The sequence below is a fragment of the Chrysochloris asiatica genome, unplaced genomic scaffold, assembly GCF_000296735.1.
Source record: "Chrysochloris asiatica unplaced genomic scaffold, ChrAsi1.0 scaffold00263, whole genome shotgun sequence".
Taxonomy (NCBI): Eukaryota; Metazoa; Chordata; class Mammalia; order Afrosoricida; family Chrysochloridae; genus Chrysochloris; species Chrysochloris asiatica.
Window position 1 is genome coordinate 2,903,923 of NW_006408781.1, and position 25,637 is coordinate 2,929,559.

Consider the following 25,637-nt stretch of genomic DNA (forward strand, 5'->3'; position numbering starts at 1 on the left):
GAGAATTTTTTTTTTTTACTTCTTCCTTATTTTCCTCGACCTCTTTTCGGATTATTTGAATTTGTTTCCATATCATTCTTCTGAATTCCCTCTCAGGCATATCCAAAACCCACTCCTCCTCCTCTATAAAGCCTTTGTCTGTCTCCAGTTCATTTGCGTCCTCTATAAAGCCTTTGTCTGTCTCCAGTTCATTTGGGTCAGCTCCCCTCTTCTGTTTTTGGACATGCTTTGATAAAGTTGATTCTTTCTTATTGGTCATGGTTATTGTTTTATTATTATTATTATATTATTAATATGATCAGGAGATATACAGATTTTCGTCTATAATGCGTAGCAAATGTTGTTGGGTCTTGTCTTCGTGGTGGAGTATTATGTTGTAGCTTGGCTATATGGCCACGATTGCTATGTCTTCTTATGGGACGTAGGGAGGATAAGTTCCCACCTCCAGGAAGGATGTTTAGTCAAAAAGACTAAAAGCAGAAGTAATATAAATGCATGGACAGAAATCACCACATTGGAGCAGATATGTGGCTTTGGTTAACTTTTTCTGTTACCTGTCCCCACCGACTTTCTCACACTCTCCATGAGTGGGTGAGCTGCACCCGGCCGATTTTTATTAGGATCTCAAGCCAGGGCAGGGAGACTTGGGGTGGGAGGAAGCTATATCACCTTTTGCCCTTCTGGGAGATGTCGCTTTCCGAACAGGTCGGCCCTGGCCCCGCCCTCTAAACTCTGCAGTCGCAGGAGCGACCTGCGGTCCCCACAAGAAAGAGTCCCAAAATACGCACTTTTCTTTATCCTTATTAGCACAGTTTCTCAAAAATGTGAGTTCAGGAGAGTTTATGATAGTTTAAAAGCCGTGGGACTGGTCTATAAACGTTTCCTTTTTGAGATCCCACTCGTTTTTCTCCTGGAGCATGTCCCTACCTTTCCTGGCTGCCCTGCCATACTGGAAGTCTCCTCGCACATCCCCATGAGATGACTTTTGTGATAAAATGTGTACCCAATTTTTCATCTTCAATAGGACCAATATGTTGTTGTTATTAAGTGCCATTGAGATGGTTCTGACCCATAGTAAAACTGCATAGGGTTTCTGAGTGTGTTTGAACCACCGACCTTGCAGTTAGCAGTCCTGTGCCTATCCTACAGTGCCACACCAGGACTCCCATAGTACCAATGTAAAGCCAAATAATTCTTGAGTTGTATGACAAAACTGGTGGGTAAGTGTGCTTTTTACTAGGTCACTGATATTCCAGAAGCAGTAGTATTTTTATCCCCTCTCCTCCTTTTTTTTTTTCTTCTTGTGAATTGAGTGAAGGCTTATGGAACAGATCATCAGTTACATATTCAAGAAATTATATACTTTGCTTCATTACATGGTTGAAATCCCCTCCGTGTATCAGCAGTTAGAAGTATTTATCTCAATCCACTTTAACTATTGCATTCTTCCTTCTGTCCCCCACTACCTTCATCTTTCCTCTGATCACCTCTCTCTTGTTGTATACTGCCTGCCCTGCTATCCATGTTAACATACGTGGCTACCCTCTATCCCATGAATAATTTTCTTTCCCTTGCTTCCTACCCTGTAACCATCATAGATTGTTTCTTTCATTAAGAAAATTTTTTTTTTTTTTAGCTTTTTACAACATTGGTCCCATACAATGTTTGTCCTTTTGTGATTGACTAATTTCACTCAGCATAATGTCCTCCAGGTTCAACCATGTTGTGAGGTGTTTCACAGATTCATTATTCATCATTATTCTTCAACATTCTGTAGTATCCCATTGTGTGTATGCACCAATGTTGATTTTACCATTCTTTTGTTGATGAGAATTTAGGATGCCTCCATGTTTTTGATATGATCTTTGTAGATAGCATATTGAAGGATCCTGCTTTCTATGTCTTTTGACTGGTACATTTAATCCATTTACATTCAGTGTAATTATCAATAGTGTAATCATCAATATGAATTGATTGCTGTCATTTTTCTGAGTTTTTTTTTTTGTGTGTGTGTGTGTGTGGTGCTGCTGGATTCTTTGTTCCACATAATTTTCTATGTTGCATTGTTTTGTTGGTGGGTTTTCTTTTCATTTTCATTTCTTTTGTGTTGATGTTTACTAAATCTTTCTGGCTTTCCTTTTTTTAAAAATTTTTGATGTGCAGCTGTATTATTTTTCTTTTTAGTTACCCAGTGATTTATTAACTTTTTCCCTGCTTAGAGAGTCTGTTTTATCTTGTAATCTACTTAAGTTCCTTGCTGTTTGGAAATTCTGTATCTACACTATTCCCTCTCTTTGCTTTATAGATTTAATTATACATTGATATCTCTGGTTCCCCATTTTCAGTCTGGGAGGTTGGTTTTACTTTAAATACTTGTATATCTGGATTGAGTTCTGAGTGCTGGTGTCATGAATGGTAATTTTGGGTTGTTGTCTACTGCTATTGGTTCATAGTGCAAAGAACACCTTTTAGCATTTTTTGTAAAGTTGGTCTGGTCATCACAAGTCCCTTCAATTTCTGTTTATAAGGAAATGACCCTATTTTGTCATTGTATTTGAGAAACAACTTTGCTGGGTATAGGACTGTTGGTTGGCAGTCTTTTTCTTTCAGAGTTTTGTATTTGTCATCTAATTGACTTCTTGCTTGCATGGCTTCTGCTGAGAAATCAGAGCTTAGTCTTTTGGTTCTCTTTTGTAGGTATTTTTGGCTTTTTCCTGAGCTGCTCTCAGGATTCTTTCCCTGTCTTTGACTTTGGAAAGTTTGGTTATGATATGTCTTGGTGATTTTCTTTTGGGATCTAACCCATTTGGGGCTCGTTCATCTCCTTGTATGCTTATCTCCTCATCTTTTATGAGGTTACAGAAGTTTTCTTTCAACAACTATTTGACAATTTTCACTGTGCTTTTTATTTTCTCTTCCTGTTCATAAATTTCAGTCACCTATAACTTGTTCCTCCTCATGGTATCCCACATAACTTTTAGGCTTTCTTAGGACTTTTCCTTTTTTTCTGATTGTTATTCTTCAAAATATTGAGATATTTATCTTCAAGTTCACTAATTCTGACTTCCATTGCTCAAATCTTCTCCTTTGTCCTTTCAATGTATTGTCCATTTCTGAAATCTTAGTATTAATCATCTGAATTTCTAGCTGTAAGTTTTATATTTAAAAATTTACATGTATTTTTTCTGTTCTTGTAGTGTTTTCCTGAATTCTTCTAAAGCTTCTTCTGTGTTCTCTTTAGTTTCCTTAATCTTTCTGTCAATCAGTTGAAGGTACCAATATATCATTCTTTTGAATTTTTTTCCAGTTCATTATCATTTTTCCCTCAGAGATGTTTTCTGTCTCTACATTTTGGCCATTTGTGCCATTTGCTCTTGCTTCTTTGTGTGAGCTAAAATTGTGTGTTGTCTTTGGGGCATTGTGGGGTTGTCCTATTTGTAGAACAAACAGTGCAGTTGTTGGGGACTCCTGCAATTCAAGGAGTTAATGAGGTGGTTGTGGACAGGAGGTGACAACAGAATTCCTGGCCTTAAGAGGAGTTTCTATTGGCCTTGATGTTATGTTCAGGGCACACAATCTGAAAGTAGTTTGTATGGGGCCTTGATACTGGTTTCAGTGTCTATTAGGACCACAGGGAAGCGTGGGGCAGGGTGACTGGTTAAATGTTGGTCTGGTGGCTCTATTGGTTTTGTAGGTCTGTAGCCAAGCCCACCTGAATCCAGGCACCAATGCAGCATACCAAAGTGGCACAGCTGGCCCCCACCTCACACTGATGTAGCTCCTGGAGAGAGAGTCTGTGCTGGGAATGGATGAAGGTGGGATCTTGCCATACCTCTGGAAACCAGGGGAGTGTGGGGGAAAAGAAGTCACACCTTTTCTGTCATCTGCACAAATCTGCTCTGCCAGGCTTCACCAGTCAGTCTCCCTCTCTCGCCGTCCTTGGTCTTTCTTTCAAGCAAGTACTACATCCGCGTCTCTAACCTTTCTTCAGGGTGCCAGAATTTTCATCTGTGCCTGTTTTATTTGGTCTCTCATATCTTTGTCGTAGAGGGTCCATGTAGTGTGTCTGCCTAGTCCACTGTCTTGCTGGAATCCCCTTCCTCTCATTTCTTCATCTATTTGTTTAAAAACCCCTATGTTTGATATCACATTGTTCCCTTCCATGAGTTCTTTGTTCAAGGAAATAGTTTTTCTAAACAATTTCTTCTTAGTAGCATTTACATTGCTAAAATTGCTATTACAGAGTCTACTCAGCCCAGTAGAAAAATGAGAGAATATAGTAGACTTTGGAGTCCTGGTATAACACTGTAGGATAATGAACACAAAAGATTTATTGAGATACTGACAGATACATCTCTGGACAGATGACATAATCCCTGAAATACTTAAAAAAAACACCTGAACCCACTCAGAAAGTTTATTTTTCCTAATGAATAACATATATTCTCCTAAATATCTCATTATCTCTAAAACTGTGAGAAACTTAAAAGGCTTAAATTATAATAACTTAAGCCCAATGTCAATCATAGAAATTGTGTTTGCAGAAAGCTCCAGAAGGGCAGGGATTTTATTTTTTATAAGATCTTTACTGTTTAGAATAGTATCTGGCACAAGGTTATTTATTGTTCTTAGGTACCATCGAGTTGGTTCTGATTCCTAGAGACTGTATGTATGTACACCGGAACAAAATACTTGCCTGTTTCTGTGGCATCTTCACAATCTTTCCTGTGTATGAGTCCACTGTTGTACCCACTGTTTCAATCCATCTTGTTCAGGGCCTTCCTTTTTTTCACTGACTCTACTTTAGAAAGCATAATGTCCTGCTCCAGAGACTGGTCCTTTCTGATGACATTTATAAAATGTGGGAGATGAAGTCCCACCATCCTGGCTTCTAAGGAGCATTTTCACTGTACTTCTTACAACACAGCTTTGTTTGTTCTTTTGGCAGTCAATGGTATATTCAACATTCTTCACCAACACCATAATTCAAAGGCATCAATGCTTCTACGGTCTTCCTTATTCATTGTCCAGGTGTCTCATGCATGAGGCGATTGAAATTACCATGGCTTGAATCAGGCACACCTTTGCTCTTTAACACTTTAGCACATGGTTGTTAAGTATTGTCAAGTTGGTCCCAACTCATACCAACTATGTTTCTGAGGAGCAAATGGTGTTTTGAACCACTGACCTTGTAGTTAGCAGTCTAGTGCTTACCTACAAGGTGGTGGTGGTATGCTGGTGAGTCAGGTCCGACCCACAGCTGCTCTGTATAGGGTTTCTGAGGTTGTCGGTTTTTACGGGAACAGAAAGCCTCATCTTTCTCCCATGGAGATGGCAGATTCAAACTGCTTACCTTGCGGTTACCAGCTAAGCCTATAGCTCACTATGTTAACTAGGGCTGTTTTAAGCACGTGGTCGTTGTTAAGTACTGCCGAGTTGGTTCCAACTTGTATACAGATAAGGTTTTCGAGGAGCTGGTAGGCTTGAACCACTGACATTGTGGTTCCCAGTCCAGTGTTGATCCTACAGCGCCACATCAGGGGTCCTAGCACATTGTTAAGCACCATCAAGTTGGCTGACTCAGAGTGACCCTATATATAGGGTTTCCAAAGGAGCAACTGGTGAGCTTGAACTGCCGACCTGGCATTTCAAACCAACTTTGCAGTCCAGCGCATTAACCACTCCAGCACATGGTTGGCATCTATACTGAATGAATGAAAAGAACGGTTATACATGCTACATGTTTCCATATGTAATGTTTCTTTTATCCCATTAAACTTTCTAATCTCAAAACTTTCCTCTAAAAGTGAATGACTAAGAAGATATTACTTTGAACATGTTATCAGGAGGAATCCAGTCCCTGGAGAAGAACATCATGCTTGGAAAAGTGGAGGGTCAGCAAAAAAGAGGAAGACCCCCAACAGATGGATTGATACAGTGGCAGCAACAATGGACTCAAATATGATTGTGAGGATGGCACAGGACTGGGCAGTATTTCATTCTGTTGTGCATAGGGTCACTGAGTCAGAACCGACTTGATGGCACCTAATAAGATGGTATTAATACCAGTTTAAAACATTTCCTCTCTTATTACTTGCTAACCTGTAGTTACAATATTTTTTACTTCAGTATTTTTACTAGTTAAGGAGCACTGGTGGTGTAGTAGGTAACCCCTTAGACTGTTAAGCTCAGGTCAGCAGTTCGAATCTAGCAGGCACTCCACAGGAGAATGAAGCTTTCTGCTCTGGTAAAGATGTAAAAGATATACAGCCTTGTGTGTGGGGTGAAGGGTGGAAAGAGAATTATTCATGGGCTAGACAGTAGAATCTATGAACATGGGTGACAGGGCAGGCAATATATAAGAGCAAGGTTGGCAGAGGAAAGATGAAGGTAGCGGGAGGCACAGGAGGAATGCAAAAGTTAAAGGGAATATAGGTAAACACTGAATTGATGGGACATGGAGGGGATTGCAATCATTGTAATGAAGCAAAGTATATGATTTGCTGAATGTAATAATGATAATCTGTAAACCTTCACCATAAAGTTAAGTTTAGCATTGGAAACCTTCACAATGAGTCGGAACTAACTAGATGGCATACCGCCACCACCATTCTTAACTAGTTGTTTTTCATAATCTTATCAGCAAAAAAAGATACAGAATTAGTGTTTATAGGTATAATCATGCCAATTATAACCAACTAGCTAAGTTACATGCATACCAAGAACTTACTTAGCAAAAGAGAAATATTGTGCTCTAATGTATAATGATATAACAGAGATGGACAAAGGTTGAAACTAAGACAACATATTAAAAACAGATTTTTTTCTGCAGAGATGAGTACCACAAAAGTCAGGAAAAAACACATATCTTTATTCTTAGTGTTTTTCTTTTTTAAAATTGGATCATTTTCAGTCGCTAACAACATTACAAATCTCTTGTCATTTGGGTATTTACAAATTGACTTTGGATTCAACAATTCAAATACTTTTTTGTGTGACACTGATTGCAGTCCCCACAACAGCATTTTCCCCACTTCCTCCATATTTACTGTCTCCACTCATCCTTTCAGTCCCCTCCAGCTTTGCTATCCCTCCCTGGGTAGATGTTGCCCTTTTGATCTCATCTGGTTTACCTAACAGGCTTTCTTGGCTGAAAGTTGAACCACAGCAGTGAGTTAAGTTCCAGGATAGAAGGGGATTAAGGGCTGTATGTTCAGGGATCTCCCAGTCTTTATCAGATCTCGGACAACTCTATCCAGAGTCTTCTATTGGGATCCCTTTCCGAGTGGTCAGCAGTGATAATCAGGCACCATATCTAGTTGTGGGTCATGGAGCCTGGGGTTCTTTCTCATCATTTATTAGTCCTCTTAACTGTTTCCTTGTGCCTTTTAGTTTACTCACTTTTCTTTGCTCCAGATGAGGTTAACATTATGAATCTTCAAGTGTTCTGCAGTTTATATGTAACCTTTTATGGCACTCTGATTTCCTTAAACAAATCTTGCTTCCCCCCACCCCCCCAGCCTGGTATACAAATCTGTAACTACTAGAACTTTCTGGAATGCAATTTCTTTACTAAGTAGAGAAGTTTCATGGGCATTTTGATAAGAACACAATTTCTATTGTTCTGAGGGATACCAAACCATGTCATATGTCCCTCCACCCCATCCTCACACACACAATATTTCAGGTATGGCTGCTGCCACTTTCTTCCCTTCCACAAGTGAGCTGTATCTTTGCTGAAATGCATATATAATAAAGTAGGAAAATTTTTTTGCACCTTTATTTCCCAATATTTGGACATTCCTTCCTGAAACTGTTGCCTCCTTTTAATGGCCGCACTATATGAACCCTAATTTACCAGTTCTTTATTGGTGAAGTTTGAATTTCTTTCTAATCTTGTTATGATGATGCCCTTTTTCACTTGAATGTGAGCTCCTCCTAGAATAAGGATTTTTTAGTATTTTTCAATCCTGAAACTTAGAATAATGCTCAACAGATATTTAACATGTGTTTGGAGAATGATACTGTTGAAAAATAGTGATTGCTTCCTTCATTTTTAACCACACAATGTACAAAGTACATGGTGTACTTGATTAGGTGTTTATCATAGTGTTTTATTGGAGTCCAGGTGTGGCGCTATAGGATAAGCACTGGACCACAAACAAGGTCAGTTTGAACTGCAAGATTGGAGGTTCAAACTCACCTGCTGTTCCTCGAAATCCCTATATACGGTCACTATGAATCTGAAATGACTCAACAACACTTAACAACATTGTAGTGTTTACAATGACACCTAACAAACACCTAGAAGAGGAACTATTTGATACTATGACTTAGTATCAAAGTGTGTATTTTAAATGTTTGTTATTCAAAAGTTTTTTCACAACATTTAAGTGATTAACACTATAATCTTTATAGGAGTGGGTTTGCCAAGTCTTTCAACTGCAGTATTAATTGGTAGGTTCAAACCACCAACCTTTAGGTTAATAGCTAAGCACTTAAAATATTCTGCCACCAAGCGATGAAATATTATTGCTTTCATCAAGTGTTAGCATGATGCTTTACACATTCATACTGTTAAAAATTGAGTGGACCAAGGAGCCATAGTTAAATGAGAAAGTATTGTTTCAGATTATATTTTATGATCATATGTACAAAAAGCTTGATTAATATGCTTAGGGAAAGAAGGCCCCAGAGAATAGGTGCAATTAAAAGGGAACCATCCTTTATCATCAGTAACATTAATTAGTATTTTACATTAGCTCCTTGTCTTCACATACCGTGAGGGAGATACCTTTATATCTTCATTTGATAGATGAAGCTGAGGCACAGAGAGGTTAAATGACTTTCCAAATCACACAGCTGAGATTAGAAACCAAGCATACGGACTCCAAAGCCCATCTTTAAAAGCTGTGTGTTTATAGTAATAGAAAGGTGAAGACACGCTGAAGAACGGGTGCCAAAACACCAAGTATATAGTGTCATTTGGACAGCATCAAGCAGAGTTCAGTGTAACTTAGGCACTGTTGGAGGTGATTATATAATGATACATGGTAGGAAAAACAGGCTGAAAAGTTAGGCTGAGTATAAATTTGACTCACATATTGACCAAACATGGTATTTCCAAACAAGAAAAACAATAACTGTAAAAGAGAACAGACTTCATTTCTTTTTCTGAGCTTGCTCTGGCATGGTGGTAATCTCTGGTTTCAGTGTTTTGTTCACAGTGAGGACTTGAGGTCTTTTTGTCCTTTCAAAACTATAGCATTCAGTTTTGTCTTCAGAGGATATTGTTCTAGTGACCAGATGGAAGCCTTCCTTTAGTACAGTATCAATCAGTAAGCCAAGAACATTAGTTCCATTGGCCAGTTTTCGGTTATCAGGTTTTATAGAAACATACCTAGGACACACAAAAAAAATTTCATTATAAAACATGCCTTCAGTAACTCCTAAAAGTACAACCATAAATTTGACTTACGACCTTAAGCACAGGCAGCATACTATTCATCTATTAGTTGTGGGGGTTTTTTTTGGATTTACAAATGTTGTTAAGTCTTCGTCAAGTTGGTTTCAATCCATAGCCACTCTGTGTAAGGTTTCCCAGGAGCGGCTGGTGAGTTTGAACTGCCGACTTTTACAGTCCAATGAATTAACCCACAGCACCATACCATGACTCCTTATTTATAAACACAAATTTTCATTTTCAGTACCCTTTTCCATTTGATTATTTGTATTATTTGCAAATACTAATCAGTTAACAGCAGGGTACTGAAAATAAAAACCTGATCTCCAAAGTCACTTTAATTCCATATTTAAAATATAACACTGGTGCGTTTTAAATGAGAAATTATTTTCTGGACAATTTGATAATTCAACTGGCTTAATTTTTTATATAGTTTAATTTATTTCCAATTTACTAAATTTTGTTTTTAAACAAGGATCAGTTGTTGTTATATAACTTGTATAATAGAGGTCATACATATAGTTTTCACTATATCTAATTTTACCAATTATTAGCACCTGACATTATAGATTTTCTCATGTGACTATCAATTTTTTTTTTTTTTGGAAGGGGGTGAAAATTTACACATGATGTCAAAAGCATCATTTCTCAGACTGCGCTAAAATAGTTACAGCTTTATGGCTGTAACTCTATAATTAGCTTTACATATCCTTCCTTGGGGTCCTGGTGTGGTGTGGGTTAATGCACTGGACTGCAAGGTTGGTTTGAACCTCAGTGTCAGCTGTTCAGGCTCATCAGTCGCTCCTCAGAAACCCTATACAGCATTGCTTAACAATAATCTTTCCTTATGTTGGACTCATCTCTATAGCAGTGGGTTTGGTTTTTGTGTTTTTATATACCATTATCTCTGTACCCTCTCACCATTTACTTATTAAATGTAAAGAAAAGACTAAAATTAGTTAAAACTGCAACTTAAACTCTCTGTAGTTTTATGGTATAAAAAGATCGCTTGGAATATCCTGAGCCTTTTTAAGTATCATGATTCAAACAACGATTATTATAGCTAATATTCAGAAACTCACCCTAGGCAAAGAACACATAGTAAAATCTAAGAATTATTGACAAATAAAGCACATCTCAAAAAAAATGTTTATTATATTTGATACAGCAAAATTTTAACATTAGTAAATCATTTCATTAGTATATTCACCCAAAGACCCAGATCTTGACTGTGTACAGTCTAAACAACATTTGTCTAAAAGAAAAAACATACCAAGAGATCTTACAAAAGAACTGAGATACAAAAAGCATATAACAGGTAGTTACTAAATGGTATGAAACTTGTAAGAAACCGTAGAGAAAAAAGTACTCAATTTCTCTTCCAAGGCAAGGCCAGACTGGAAATTACAAGATTACAAGGTACAAGAAAAGTATAGAAACCAGCGGGGAATTAAATAATCAAAAACTACTGTTAAAATTTACAAGACAACTATACTTTTCCATTTAAAACACTTTAAAAAGGAGATACCAGATGAACTAGATTAAAACACTAATGAAAGAGATGCTAGAATCCTGTGATCATAACTTGAGCTTGATAATAAGGGATCACATGAATAGCCAATTACAAGAACATGCCAAGTATTTCTAGTACTTTGAACTTATGAGATAAACAACTAAGCAACCTTCAAGGTTAACCAGACACCTTACAGTGATCAATCATATTGGTAGACTATATACTGAATTGCTACTTTGAAGAGCCATTTGGCCTCACTCCTCTATCTTCTACCTTCCAAAACATCTGAATAGAAAGATTCAGACCAGGGAGTCAAAAACAAAAGCAAATGCTAGCTAGGCTGCTATAGCCTCTGATTTTAAAATTATCTATTTTGGAAGTTTAAACATAATGCTATTCTCACATTAAGAAAAAAACTTGCACCATTTCTGAAAAACACTTAACAAACAAAAGGAAAACCACTTGGCAATGTACACACAGGAATCTTGTTTTTCAAGATTATAATTACTTCCTCTTAAGGCATAGTTGTTAAGGAGCTCTGGTGGCGTAGTGGTTACAAATCCGGCTGCTAACCTCAGGGGGCAGCAGTTCGAAACTACCAGCTGTTCTGCAGGAGAAAGATGAGGCTTTCTGTTCCCATAAAGATTTACAGCCTCAGAAACCCTGTGCAGGGTTGCTATTGAGTCGGAGCCAACTCCATGGCACATAACAACAAGGCAGAGTTTTAAGGAACAGTCAACATCTCCAAGACATTTTTTCTCTTTGTCCTAATGTTTCTTCCTAAAATCAGTAATATTTTCCCTTAGGTTTCTAAGTTCTTGAAAAACAGATCCTTAAGAGGTCTTATCACACAATAAAAATTAAAGAAAGCAAAAGACTAGCTTTTCTGCTTATTAGTGTCCCACCAATGAAAAAAAAAAAAAAGGTACATAGATGTATTAACAGTGAGATACAGATAGAGCCTTTGGTTTTCTTCATAATCAGCATATCTGACTGGCTCTCTTTACCCAGAATGGCATTGCAATCTGTTTGGAAGGGTGAGAAATTATCAATTGTAGAAACTGATTGTCATCCTGGGTCATGCCAGTGTTCTCCTGTTAAGCAGCATGCTGTGAGTGAGGTCGACTGATACTCTTCCTGACGGCTATCGCTGACATTCAGAAATATACCCAACATGTCTACCTTTACAAAATAAAAAAAAACACAATTGTACTTTATCTGTAAGGAATGAAGGCAGGTGGATTTTTTTTTCCTCCTAAAAAATGGGAAACCAGCTTTCAGTTAGAAAAATGGTAGGACAGTATTAAGAAATTTTAAGGGAACAACAATCGAGAATGTACCAAAAGTTCTTTGCCATCACCTCTGATTTACTCACCAGCCATTCCACAGACGGTAGATGAAGCAGACAGTCTGTTTCTATAGTTTTACTGTCTCAAGAGACCCTATGGAATAACTCTCTTAGAGTGTAATGAATTAGAATTGATCCAATGGCAGTGGGTTTGGTTTTTATCTTAGCAACAGACTGTCACATCTTTTCCCAGGAAGAGCAGCTAGTGGATTCAAACAGCTTACCTTTCAGTTGGCAGCCGAGCACTTACCCGCTGTACCACCAATGTTCCTGATAAGGATATATGTATTGTTAAGTGTCATTAAATTGGTTCTGACTTTGTAGCAAACCTGCTGAGGGTTTCTGAGGAGTGGTGTTTGAACCACTGACCTGACAATGTTGTTATATGTCATGGAGTCGGTTCCGACTCATAGCAACCCTGCACAGGGTTTCCGAGGCTGTAAATCTTTATGGGAGCAGAAAGCCTCATCTTTCTCCCACAGAGCAACTGGTAGTTTCGAACTGCTAACCCTTAGGTTAGCAGCCCGATTTGTAACCACCATGTTACCAGAGCTCCTTGTAGGCTCTTTATAAGAGTGTTTACAAGGAGCCCTAGTAGCATAGTGTATTAAGAGCGGGGCTGCTTAACTGCAAGGTCAGCAGTTTAAATCTACCAGTTGCTCTGTGGGAGAAAGATGAAACTTTCTGCTTCTGTAAAGATTTACAGCCTCAGAAACCCTATATAGGATTATAGTCGGAACCAAATGGGTGGCACACAACCACTACTACCACCAAAAGAATGTTTAAAAAAAGGTAATGAATAAAAAAATCAATTCATAATGACTGAAATAATAAATATGCATACTGTGAGAGGCAATCAGAGATGAAACTACTGAGCCTTTACTATATAGAATCTCTTGAGGGAACAAGTGTTTCATTCCTAAGGCAAATTCATTAGCAATGGAACAATTTATAAAATTATTTCCTACTACAACTGGGCAGTTTTCTCAGGACTGTCTATGTTTACTCTTAGTTATGCCACATAGTAACAGCATTCCCTTTCACTTTGAAAAGTGTCCAGGTCTGGACAATAATTAGCCATTCTATTTATAACCAACTATACTGGTTACACTCAAACATTGTTTTGAGTAGTCATTTTTCAGTTTCAGTCATGGGAGCTTTTTGCTTAGAGGGAAGAGAGATACTTCAAAGTACAAAATACCTGATTCCGGTTTGGTTATCAGATGTGCTGTCAGAGCCACACTGGAAAACCAGGTCATGGTAAGAAGGTCTTTGTGGAGGCAGTGGAAGTAAGGTCATCTGAGGAAAAGAACTAGTACTCCAGGAGGGTGCTGAAGGTTGCTCTACAAATACTGTAATCTTCCCGGTTAATATCTCAATTGTTTTGCTGCAAGAGCCAAATACTCTGAAAAAAGCTTGAGTGTTTCTGCACAAGAAATGCACCTCCAAAAGCACAGGTTTGGGCTGTAGCAGAAGTTCTTGGTTTAAGAGATCAACCAGGGAATCAAGTTCATAGAAAAAAGCCTCCCTCTGAAGCCTAAGATAGTCTGAAAAATCAGTAGGTAATAAAAGCTGGTGAGTTCTCAGAAATTCTAAGATAAAACTAAATAAAACACCATCTCTGTCTACAAAAATCTGTCCACCAATCATCCTGACTTCTTGGTCTCTACCATCTAACATTCGTACTAATCGAGAAGCAGGAAACTGCCTAAGAGTAGCAGACTTTGTTGTGAATATCTTCCCTCCCACATTCAGTGTGACCAGGTCCTCACTACTCATTCTTCCCTTGCTTCAAGTTAGAGGCTACGAACCACCCAGACTTCATGAATTTATAATCTACCTACAACTATAAATGTTGCTAGTTACATATGATTACGAAACAGAGAGGAGGGGAGAATAACAGAGATAAGAGACCTAAATTTCCAGGTAACTATTATAAAGCAAATAGCATATCCATAGCTATGTTTACAAATTTGAGTTGCTTGGGAACTTGTAGTACACAAACTCAAAGGAGCAACAGATTGAGGAACTGAACAGCAGAATAAGTAAAGCTGCCATTATAGCTAATAAATAAGATCCCTTTTCTTTATTCCATTAAAAAAAAAACAACAACACACACACCATGAAAATGATAGAAATCTGTATTAAAAAATATATCCTGGGAGCAAAAAAGGAGCCATTTGCCCCATACTTCTTGTTTACTATGAATCTCTCAACTAAGCAAACCCATAGATTTACAGAGACACAGTGTTTAATTCTCTGAAATTCTATTCCACTTAATAACCTTTTAAAAAGTAAGGCAGAGTAGAAAGCAATTCTAAAATAAGGTGGCTTCTTTATTATCATCTGAATTCTAAGCAAGGTAAGAAAATTTAATTTTTATTCTGTGGTAGATGGGTATCTTTCATGGGAGTAGAGAAGACACCCTTAGTGTTTAGCTGGTTACTTTGCATTTCATAGCATCTACTTCATCCATTGTCAAATTAGTCTCTTACTAGTCTTTAACACTTCTTATCCCTTTGGTAACCAATGTACAACTGGAGAAAAGGTGGGCTGCAATCTCCACCTTCCTAAAAATGTAAACTTGTCACAAGGTGATACTAATTTTTATTTACATTAGGTTTATGTTTTAGCAATCATGGGATCAACCTTTTTTTTAAAAAAGGAAATTCAATCCATTTATAACTTGTCTTTTTTTTATAACTGTCTTTCCTTTTTTAAAGAATGTTAACTATCAAAATAAAAATTACAAAAGTAGCCTGGATTGCATATTTGATGATCACTAGTAAACCACCTCACTAATACAACGCTAGATCAAATTCTTTCACCTCCCAGTTTTAGCAGTATAAACTTAGTATGGTGGGAAGGTGCTTATTTCAAAGTATTCTTTAAAAAACACTTCATACCATATAAATTTCATTTTTTCTTCATGCTACATAACTTGATAGGGCATTATTTTTGAAAGGTATACTTTTGAATATCTGACTGGAATTGTTACCGAATATGAACTACTACTCTGTGCTCTTAACAAATTCCTGACAACAAAGGACAGAGTATTGTTTACTTGAAACAGATTTTATAAGAGTTTATATTTGCATACAAATTCTGCCACATTATTCAGCAACATCAAAGTATAATTCTTGAATCGTTCACTGAAAATGTAAATCCCATCTACCACCTGTTCCCAGTAAAAAACTGATTGTTCTAAAACATCAGCAGACTTAATCAGATAGCGGGAACTGAAGTTTGAAAGATGTTCTTTCCAAGCTACAAATTCATCAAATAAAAAGCATTCCAGGGATATAGCAGGGCCAAAAGAAATAAGAAGGACAATCAGAAGTAGTACTACAAATATCTGATAAAAGCTCCAGGGAATCTTGCTAACGAATATGCCAGTGTCTTGAGGCAAAGAAAGTTTATCCACATCTACTAATTTTATATCTTCCCACTGACTGGTATCAAAGTTCTTCATTAAGGGGTTTGTTGGCAAGTTAGAGGGAGGTAAAGGAGTTTCCTTAATTACTTTGATTTTCTCCCTGAACTCTTGCATCTGTTGTAAAAATATAATGGGTTCTGACACATCTTTGAAAGCCTCAGCAATATTAAAGGCCATTCGTTGCTCCTGCAAGATAGTGTTGAGTTTGTTGATCTCTGGGTCATAGGCTTGCATAACTGCAAGTTTCATGGTCTCAAAGTCAGATAAGATTTCATTCTTCTTTTGATCCAATGTGTGTTGTAATTTCTCAAAAAACTCCTTCACTTTATCTGAATCTTTAGTCAGTAGCTGTAGGGATTTCCTTTTGCTAGTTTCCAAGGTATCCAAGCGAGAAAGAGCATCTCCCCGCCGCCAGGTCTCAAAACTCTGGAAGAGAGACTCAAAGGCATTTCTTTCCTGAGCATAGGCATCTTCAATAGAACAGAAAATATGCTTAGTATGGTCTCCACGAGTAGCACAAATCCCACAGATCAGCTGCATATCAGTCAGACAGAAAATGTTAAGAGGCTGCCCCAAGTGGCCTTTGCACACTGGCATTTTGGGAGAGATTCTGATTTTGTTATACTTTTCTACAATACCCTTCAGGGAGTAGTTGACCTGTAGGCTATTGACTCCAGTAGCTGAAGTTTCTTTTCGGCAAGTAGGACACTTGAACGGAGATGGTCTCCACAATGAATTCCGCACATTCCCTTCTAAGAGCCCCTCTAAACATTTTTTGCAGAAGTTGTGCGAGCAGGGCAAAACTCGAGGATCATCAAATAGACTGCAACAAATTGGGCACGTGAGATCTTCTTCAAGCAGCTCCATCACATCCTACCACAGAAAAAGAAAGTTTATTTTACTCTAGTAACCCCTCTAATAGAACCTACAAAATAATTAGAAAAAGCTATCTTCACATGCATTGAAAATTATTATTTTACTGAAATAACCTGCTAAACAAAAGCAAGTAAGTGAGAAATTTAGGAAGGGAATGCAAACCAAAGCAAATTTAGTCCACTGGAACTAGAACACACTCCTATTAGTAGGACACTCACACACACAAGGCCTTTGTGTGGACTTTCCATCAACAGTCTTTGGCTGAGGCAGGGTTAGGTCTAGGACAACTGCAAGTTGAACCAGCGGGACCCAACCAATTGTTTTAAAACAGAGAGCTGACTACTAGCTATCAGAAACAAAGCTACTCTGTCTGAATAGAATGAGCTCTTTACTGAGCCCACAAATATAAAATGGTAAAAAGCAGCACAGAAAATATAAATTCAAGCATGTGCTCAGGAATTGGCATGTTTTTCTATTTCAAAGGCATTACTACAGTTAGTAAAATCATACATAAAAACACAAGATGAGAGAACTGCAACTCTCTTTTCCCTAGATGATTAAGTAAGTGACTTGTTTTTTAATTTCAGAAAAGTTATCAAAGTCAGTTAGCACTACCCTTGAGCATTCATTAAATGGTCTGAGGAAACCTAGTGCCTCTAAGAAACTTTTAGGGCATTCATGAGTTCAAAACTATTTTCATAATAGTAAGATGCTATCTAACTTTGCACAATGTTGACTTCTGAACAAAAGCAGCTGTGGGTAAACAACTGTTAAGCCTTAGCAAGAATCAAACAAGGCTGTAAATAGCACTATGTAGTAACTACTTTTGTTGTTAGGCGTCATCAAGTTGATTCCAACCCATACTGACCCAGTATAGGGTTTCTGAAGAACGGTTGGTGAGCTTGAAACGCTGACCTTGTATCTCAAATAACTTTGCATCCCAGCACATTAACCCACAGTGCACACCAGGACTCCTCTACTCCTCTAGACTGTTGTTGTTAAGTGCTGTCGAGTCGCTTCATACCCATAGCGACCCTGTACAGGATTTCCAGGGCTGTAAATCTTTATGGGTGCAGAAAGCCTCATCTTTCTCCAGTGGAGCGGCTGGTAGTTTTGAACTGTTGACCTTAAGGTTTGCAGCCCAATTCGTAACCACTACGCTACCAGAGCTCCACTCCTCTAGAATAGTAGTCATTATATTCTTCTAACACACCAAACAAGACATGGATGAGGCAATACAGTCAAAGTTAACCTTATTAAATCTAGATCCTTGGGTATCAGTCAGACAGAAAATGTTAAGAGGCTGCCCCAACTGGCCTTTGCACATTGGCATTTTGGGAGAGATTCTTTTGATTTTGATGTTTCATGATAAAACGAAGTACACATAAAGCATTTCTGCTCCATATTAGCAGATACTGTCTACAGGGAAAAAATTTGAGCTGCAAGTTGAACCAGCCACTTTATTCGTGGAACATCCATTTCTACTTTAAAGAACAATTTAAAGATGCTATCTCAGAGACAGTTTCTTAAAAACTAACAAAATGAGCCTGTCATGGCAAGGGAAATAAATAACGGATATTTCTTACAAAGATAAAAATTGAAGTTTTATAAATTAGAATTTTGGAAATTTTTATTTGCCACTGTGAGCTTGAGTTTTCCATTAAGGTTTTTTCTGGTGTTACTGGCAAATGAGCTTGCTTGGTAGGGATACTGTGTAATGAAAATAGATCTGTATAACACCATTAACCACTATTCTTTCAAATCACCGATGCATGTTATAAATCACACATGAATTAAAAAAAAATCCATTAAAAGTACAAGAAATCAAAAGGCTCAACATTATGAATTCAGAGTCCACGTTGTAACTAACTTTAAGAGATTACAATTTGTTTTGATTTTGATATACTATCAGAGAACATCTAAGGAGCCCTGGTGGCACCACTGTATGTTAGGCAATGAGGTTCAAACCTACCAGCAGCTCCCCAGGATGAAGAGAAAGCTGTCTGTTCCTATAAAGAATTAACCTCCAGAAACCCTCTGTCCTACAGAGTTGCTGTGTCAGAATTGACTCAATGGCACTGCGCTACCATATTTGTGAGGCCAGACATTTTTTACATAGTAAAACCTGTACAACAGGGCCATACCCGAGTTGTCTCACAGGTTTCGCTGTTTATTTCAACCACAATATTTTAATGCAATAGACTGAATACATAAGACTCATTGTCTTCTATTAAGCAATTCGCTTACGAAATCTCTAAGTAGGTAAAGCTTATTTTTTTTTGCTTTGAAAAAGTCACTACTATAAATTATTTAACATGTAATGGGTTTATTAAATATTTCTGGACTGCAAAGCTGTTTGAACTGCAAGGTCAGTGGTTCAAGCTCACCAGCTGTTCCTCAGAAACCCTATACAGGGTCACTATGGGTTGGAATCAACTCAGAGAGGCACTAACAATCTTACAATAATAAAAAGGAGATCTGGTAGCGTAGTGGTTATGAGTTGAGCTGCTAATCTCAAGGTCAGCAGTTTGAAACTATCAGCTGTTACGCAGAAGACAGATGAGGCTTTAAGCTCCTGTAAAGATTTATAGCCCCAGAAAACCTATGCGGGTTCTCTATGAGTTGGAACTGACTTCACGGCACACCACCACCACCCACCACCAATCTTAAAGGGCACCCATTTTTCGCTGTAGGATAGGCACTAGACCACAAGGTTGGTTTGAACCACAAGAACAACGATTCAAACTTATCAGCTGCTCCTCAGAACCCCTAAACAGAGCTGCTGTGAGTTGGAACCAACTTGATGGAACAACAATAACTATCTTTCTTAACCTCTCAATTTTAATTTCTAACACAGTAAATATCTGTAGACCGAGCCCACATAAAGAAAAGTTTTGGGGATTCTCAATTTTTAAATGTGAAAGGATCCTGAGACCAAAAAATTTGAGACCCTTGGCCCTGATCTTCTCCAAAGAAGTAGCTGGTGGATTCGAACCACCAACCTTTCAGCTAGCAGCCCAACACTTAACCCACTGTGCCATCAGGGTTCCTTTAAAACTAAACAGTGCTAAGTCTTAAGTATTACTTTATTCAGTTTACTCAAGGATACATATGATCCTAGTTGGCAAAGAGGTTAAATGCTCAGCTGCAAACTGAAAAGTTAGAGACTCAAGTCTACCCAGTGGTGCACAGTGAACTACTTCCTGAAAATCATCTATTCTACTCATAAGTTTATAGCTAAAAGACGTGAAAGCAGATTCACAGAGATTTGCTCATTGTAATCTTCAATGCCGCTCTGCGGGAGAAAGATGAAGCTTTCTACTCCCGTAAAGATTTACACCCTCGGAAACCCTGTACAGGGTCGCTATGGGTCAGAACCAACTCGACGGCACTTAACAACAACAACAACAATCTTCAATGCAGCACACTATTCACAATAGTCGAAAGGTGGAAACAACTGAAATGCCCGCAAATGAACAGAAAAAGTAAATATGGTACACAAATACAACAGAATACTACTTAGCTAGTAGGAGAAATGATATTGTAATACATGTTACAGTATAGACAGAGCTGGAAGATATCATGTAGAGTGAAATATACATATAAATCATACACATACACACAAAACAAATACTATATGACCTCCCTTATACTGGTGTGGTGTTGTGGGTTAATGCACTAGACTACAAAGCCGTTTGAACTGCAAGGTTAGCAGTTTAAGCTTATCAGCTGCTCCTCAGAAACCCTGTACAGGGTCACTATTGACTTGATGGCATTTAACAACATACAGAAAGGCAAAAATAGGCAAATGTATAGAGACCAAAGTTTATTAGTGGTTATCTGGTGTATAGTGTTGTGGGTTAATGCGCTGGACTACAAGGTGGGTTTGAATTGTAAGGTCAGTGGTTCAAGCTTACCAGCTGCTCTTTGGAACCCTATACTTTTGTTGTTGTTGTTTATGTATAAAAGGAAGTTTTTATCAAGGAAATGGCTCACAACTGTAGAGGTGGGACAGTACCAAGTCCGGGTAAAATGAATCAAGATTGGCAGGTAGGTCCGATAGGCATGCAAACAGGTAGACAGACAAGCAGGTTGACATCATTGCTTAAGAATGTCTTATTCTCTTTCCACTGTCCTAATACTCTCCCCAGCAATCGCCTTTTGGTATTTTTTACAGAGAACAAGTACAAATGATAATTGTTTCATAATTGTTACAATTGTCTGTTTTCCTCTAGATTGTCTTTTCTGTTGCTGTTAGTGACACTACCAAGAGACTGAACTGCATAGAGCACTTACTGTATTTAGGATTGTGCTTTATGTTGTTGGTGTTATGTGTCTTCGAGTTGGTTCAGGCTCATAGCAACCATATGCACAATGAAGGGAACACTACCCTGTCCTATGCCATTGTCACAATTGCTGTTAAGCTTGAGTTTATGCTTAAGCTGCTGCCACTGTGCCAACCCATCTCATTGGGTGTCTTCCTCTTTCCTCTGACCTTTCACTTTACTTAGCATGACATCTTTCTCAAAGGACTGGACCTTCCTGATGATATGTCCAAAGTCTGAGAGATGAAGTCTCACCATCCTGACTTCTAAGGAAAATTTTACTGTTCTTCCAACACAGCTTTATTTGTTCTCCTAGAAGTTCAGAGTACTTTTAAATTCTTCTCCAATACCATAATTCAAATGTACCAACTCTTCTATGATCTTCCTTATTCACGGTCCAACTTCACATGCATATGAAGCTAATGACAATACTATGATCATGCCAGGCATATCGTAGTCCAAAAACTGTCCATCTTTGCTCTTGAACACTTTGAAGAAGTCTTGTGCAGTAGATTTGCATAATGCAATACTTTGATTTTTTGACTCTAGCTTCCACTGAGTGTTGATAATGGATCCAAGCAAAATGTCTTTTGACAACATGAATCTTTCTTCATTTATCATGATGTTATTTACTGGTCCAGTTATGATGATTTTTTGTTTTCTTTACATTGAGGTACAACCCACAGTCAACTTGTGGTGTTTGATCTTCATAAGCAAGTTATTTTAAGTCCTCTTCACTTTCAGCACGCAAGGTTGTACCATCTGCATTTTGCAGGTTGTTAATGAGCCTTCCCCTCCAATCCTGATGCCGTGTTCTTCTTCACATAATCCAGCTTCTCATGTTATTTGCATAGTATACACATTAAATACATAGGGTTAAAGACTAAAACCCTGACACATACCTTTCCTGTCTATTCAGTGTCCCCTGTTCAATGTATAAGTTCCTCATGAGCACAATTAAGTATTCCAAATACTAATTTTCTGCAATGTTGTCCATAGCTTATCTTAATCCACACAGTTGAAAGCTTTTTTCATAGGCAATAAAACACATGTGAATGTTTTCTGGTATTCTCTGCATTCATCCAAGAGCCATCTGACATCAGCAAATGATATAATTTATTCAGTGCCTCAATCCAATTGAAATTCTGGCAGTTCCCTATAAATGTACTGATTTCTTAATCATCTTTAGCAAAACATTACTTGCATGTCATATTACCGATATTATCTGATGATTTTCAAATTTTGTTGTTTAGCACTTAGAAATGGACACAAATATGGATGTCTTTCAGTCAGTTTCTCTACTCATCTGTCAGTTTGTCATACTGTTGTTGGTCAGGTTGATGTCTCCAAATTTCTTGGCATTGATGAGGGAGCACTTTCAGTGCTATGGAAACCCTATACTTTTAATAGATATGAGTTGGAACTGACTCAAGGGCACTTAACAACACCACCACCAGGGATGGGTGGGGCACGGAAGGGGAGCCATTGCTTCATGAAGTACTGAGTTTCAGTTTCTGATCATGGAGTAAACTCAAATGATTAAGGGTAAGGTTGCACACCCAAATATTGTAAAAAGTTGTGTACCTATAAAAAGTTGTACGATAGACATATTTACAACAGAGTAGCTGCTGAAACTACAACCAAACACATCATTGAATTTGGTGCCTTGATTTGGAGGTTTGGGGTCTTGATTTCATGGGACATCTCACAGTTAGTTTGCCTAACATTTTAAGTGCTTTGGTTCCATCTCCTAGAACTTTTCAGTAGTGCTGGGGTGGCCTTCCAAGGCACTACTGGTCTCTTTATCTGAAGCAAGAGTTAGGAGTCAGAAATAGGAGGAGGAACTGGAGTGTGTAATTGTTTCCTTTACCATGAGAGCAGAAGAACCAGATGGTACCCAGTTATCATTACTGAACATTTACTCAAAAAGGGGTAAACGCAAACAGAATTTCAAATTCTCATGGACTTTCTATAGTCATTAAGGTTGGATGAATGAATACCTTAAAACTAGATACCATATTATCACCAAAATAAAACAGATTCTAATAATCTGTTGTTTATCTTAAAATCAAAAACAAGTAAATGTTTTTTTGACAGTAATTTCAATCAATAGACAGAGTTATAATCTAGAAAACAAATTAGCAGGGCTGAAAAAAGTTCATGAAAAATGGAATGAAAAGATACCGCAATTTTTTTCACAAATCTTTCGAAGCACCCTATGTTTGTGTGTATTTAAAGCAAACATTATTTTGTCTCAAATTTAGCTCCATATCTAAAAAATGTGTGATTAGGTGATTTTTTCAAAACTCTTTTGACATGAGAAATTGTATGACCTTTGAAAATGCAATGGAAAGAGAATAGTTATAAAAACTAAGGATAGTGTGCTCTCTAGAGGTTATCAAACAAATAGCTGTAAACATTCTGACTCTAGAATAGAAAAGGCAAACTTGATGATTTTGTTATACATCACTTGCATTGCTGTCACTTTTGCCTATGAATTCTACAAAAAAAGATTTTAGAGTAGCGAGAAGGAATAGGACAAAGTGGAGGAGGTAACACTCAATAAAGTAAACCTAATTTATTCATCCTTGTAAAATTAATACTCCCAGAACGTCCTATAAAGCATATTAAAAATAAACAAGAAAATAAAGACACCGAGAGGTCAGAATGAGGGGAAGAAAAAAGGCACCCAAGGCAAAGATGGAGTGTACTTCAAAAGGGGTCAAGATTGTTAAGGTAATGCATGACCACAAGTGAAGACTTTTTCCTATCTAGAAGGAAAATGATGCCCAGAAAATAAATACATAAAAATCATACTAAGGTGAAAATGTAAAACTTTAGAAACATTCGCAAAGGATAATAAGTGTCACAAAGAACTTAATTGTCTGTAATACTGTTTTGTTGTTGCTGTTAAGTGCTGTCCAGTCAGTTCTTATTAATACCGACACTTTATAGGGTTGTATAGGGTCCAAGGAGTGGATGGTGGATTTGTACTACCAACCTATGGTTAGTGTTTATCCTACAATTCCACACAGGATTTACAAAATAATTACAGTGAAAGACATCTCTGGATCCAGATCTGTGAGTAAAGTGATACACATGGCAGGCTCAGTCTGTGCTTTCTGAGAAAGCACTTTTTAATATTACAGTTTCTCATTTGTACAACTGTTATAATAAAAGGTGGTGGTAATATATGATAATTATGTTAAATTTGTTATAAAAACTTTACGCTTTAGTTTTGACTTTTAGAGACTGTTTCAATGAATTATCTGAACAAGACAAAGACTAAGAATAGATAAAATTTCCTATGTAATTAAAAAAATATATTAAAATGAATACATCATCTATGCTATCAAGTCAGTTACGACTCATAGCAACCCTATACAGGGTTCCTAAGGAGTAGCTGGTGAGCTTAAACGGCTGACCTTGGGGTTCAAACTTATTTTGCAGTCCAGCACATTTTGCCACACCATGACTCCTTGTTATAAAATGTCATCAAGTAAAAATAACTTACCTAATGGAGTCCTGGTGCGGTGCTACATGATAAACACTAGGATGCTATCCTCAAGGTTTGTGGTTCAAACCCACTAGATGGTTCTTGGAAACGCTATACAGGATCACTGAGTCAGAATTGACTGACAGTATTATTATGTGACTCAAACACAATATCCATAAGTAATATACTCTCTGGCAATATACTAGAATGAATTGCAGTTAAAATTATCCCCAACTCCATCCACCCAATATCTCTACATTTCCTAACAATTATGGCAAAATGAACGTTAGGGTAGAAGGCCTACCTGCTCATATAGTTCATAAAGGGTTGTTGGACACTAAGCACAAATCCCATTTTCAGACCGTTTTGAAAAAAGTTTTTTCCTTTTATTTTCTATTCAACCTTGAATCTTTCCTTCATTTACTGTTTTTTATTCCCCATGCTGATTCACTGAGTACAATCTTTTAATTTCCTTCCATTGTTGCCTTATTATATGTTATAAAACATAATTATAATTATGTAAGGTCGGTTTAAACTGCACCTTCAAGGTAGTTCAAACTCATCAGTTGTTCCTCGGAACCCTACAGAGTTATTATGAGTCAGAATCAACTTGATGGCACTAACAAAGACTATTTTATTTCTCCTTTTCAACTTTTTTCCCATTTCCTGTACCATTCTGACAATCACTCAATGTATTAATGAGTAATTCTATAGCATTAAATCAATAGGGCCATCTAGAGATATAAAACACGACATTCCACTTATGTACAAATAAGAAGAAATTTATGGAGCCCCTAAAGGTGTTAATCGCATGCTCTCAAGCCAGATGACATAAATCTGAATACAATGAGTGCTTGCGGTTGAGGAAGACTTTCACATAAAATATAGTCTATGACACAGCTACTTTAACATTTTGTAGCTGCTAGTTGGTACAATCAAGAACCACATCTTTACTGGTTAAAAGAGATGAAATTTAGTTTACTAAATTGGAATTACTGATTTCTGCCAAGGTTTTATGAACCAGAAATATCTTTTTTCTTTGCTACCAAATAGTTTTAAATGAGTACAAATGTTGTTGTTGTCAGGTGCCATCGAGTCGGAACCGACTGATGGCGACCCCATGCACAACAGAACGAAACAATGTTCGATCCTGGGCTACCTTGAAGAGTAACAAGGAAGT

General features: G+C 37.5%; 2 protein-coding genes across 2 annotated transcripts in view; both read right to left on the bottom strand.

Moving 5' to 3' along the window:
* The window catches only part of TRIM13 (tripartite motif containing 13), a 20,530-nt gene extending 3,898 nt beyond the window's left edge, over positions 1 to 16,632 (bottom strand). The window contains exons 1-2 of the mRNA XM_006874145.1: positions 15,396 to 16,632; positions 7,402 to 7,405 (exon numbers count right to left, since the gene is read on the bottom strand). Coding sequence (XP_006874207.1) covers positions 15,401 to 16,627 — 1,227 coding nt within the window. The 5' untranslated portion in view covers positions 16,628 to 16,632 and the 3' untranslated portion in view covers positions 7,402 to 7,405; positions 15,396 to 15,400. The remainder of the gene's footprint in view (positions 1 to 7,401; positions 7,406 to 15,395) is intronic.
* KCNRG (potassium channel regulator) lies at positions 9,126 to 14,113 on the bottom strand. Its single transcript, XM_006874144.1, has 2 exons — positions 13,526 to 14,113; positions 9,126 to 9,400 (listed from the first exon to the last, which is right to left on the bottom strand). The coding sequence occupies exons 1-2, from the start codon at positions 14,101 to 14,103 to the stop codon at positions 9,163 to 9,165; spliced, it is 816 nt and encodes a 271-aa protein (XP_006874206.1). The 5' UTR covers positions 14,104 to 14,113; the 3' UTR covers positions 9,126 to 9,162.
* Positions 16,633 to 25,637: the final 9,005 nt, after the last annotated feature.

Bases quoted from the DNA above. Each gene is read 5' to 3' on its own strand.
- KCNRG (XM_006874144.1), bottom strand. From the start codon at position 14,103: ATGAGTAGTGAGGACCTGGTCACACTGAATGTGGGAGGGAAGATATTC. The intron at 9,401-13,525 runs GTATTTTGTACT...TGTGTGTCCTAG, and splicing joins GATAACCAAACCGGAATCAG to GTATGTTTCTATAAAACCTG.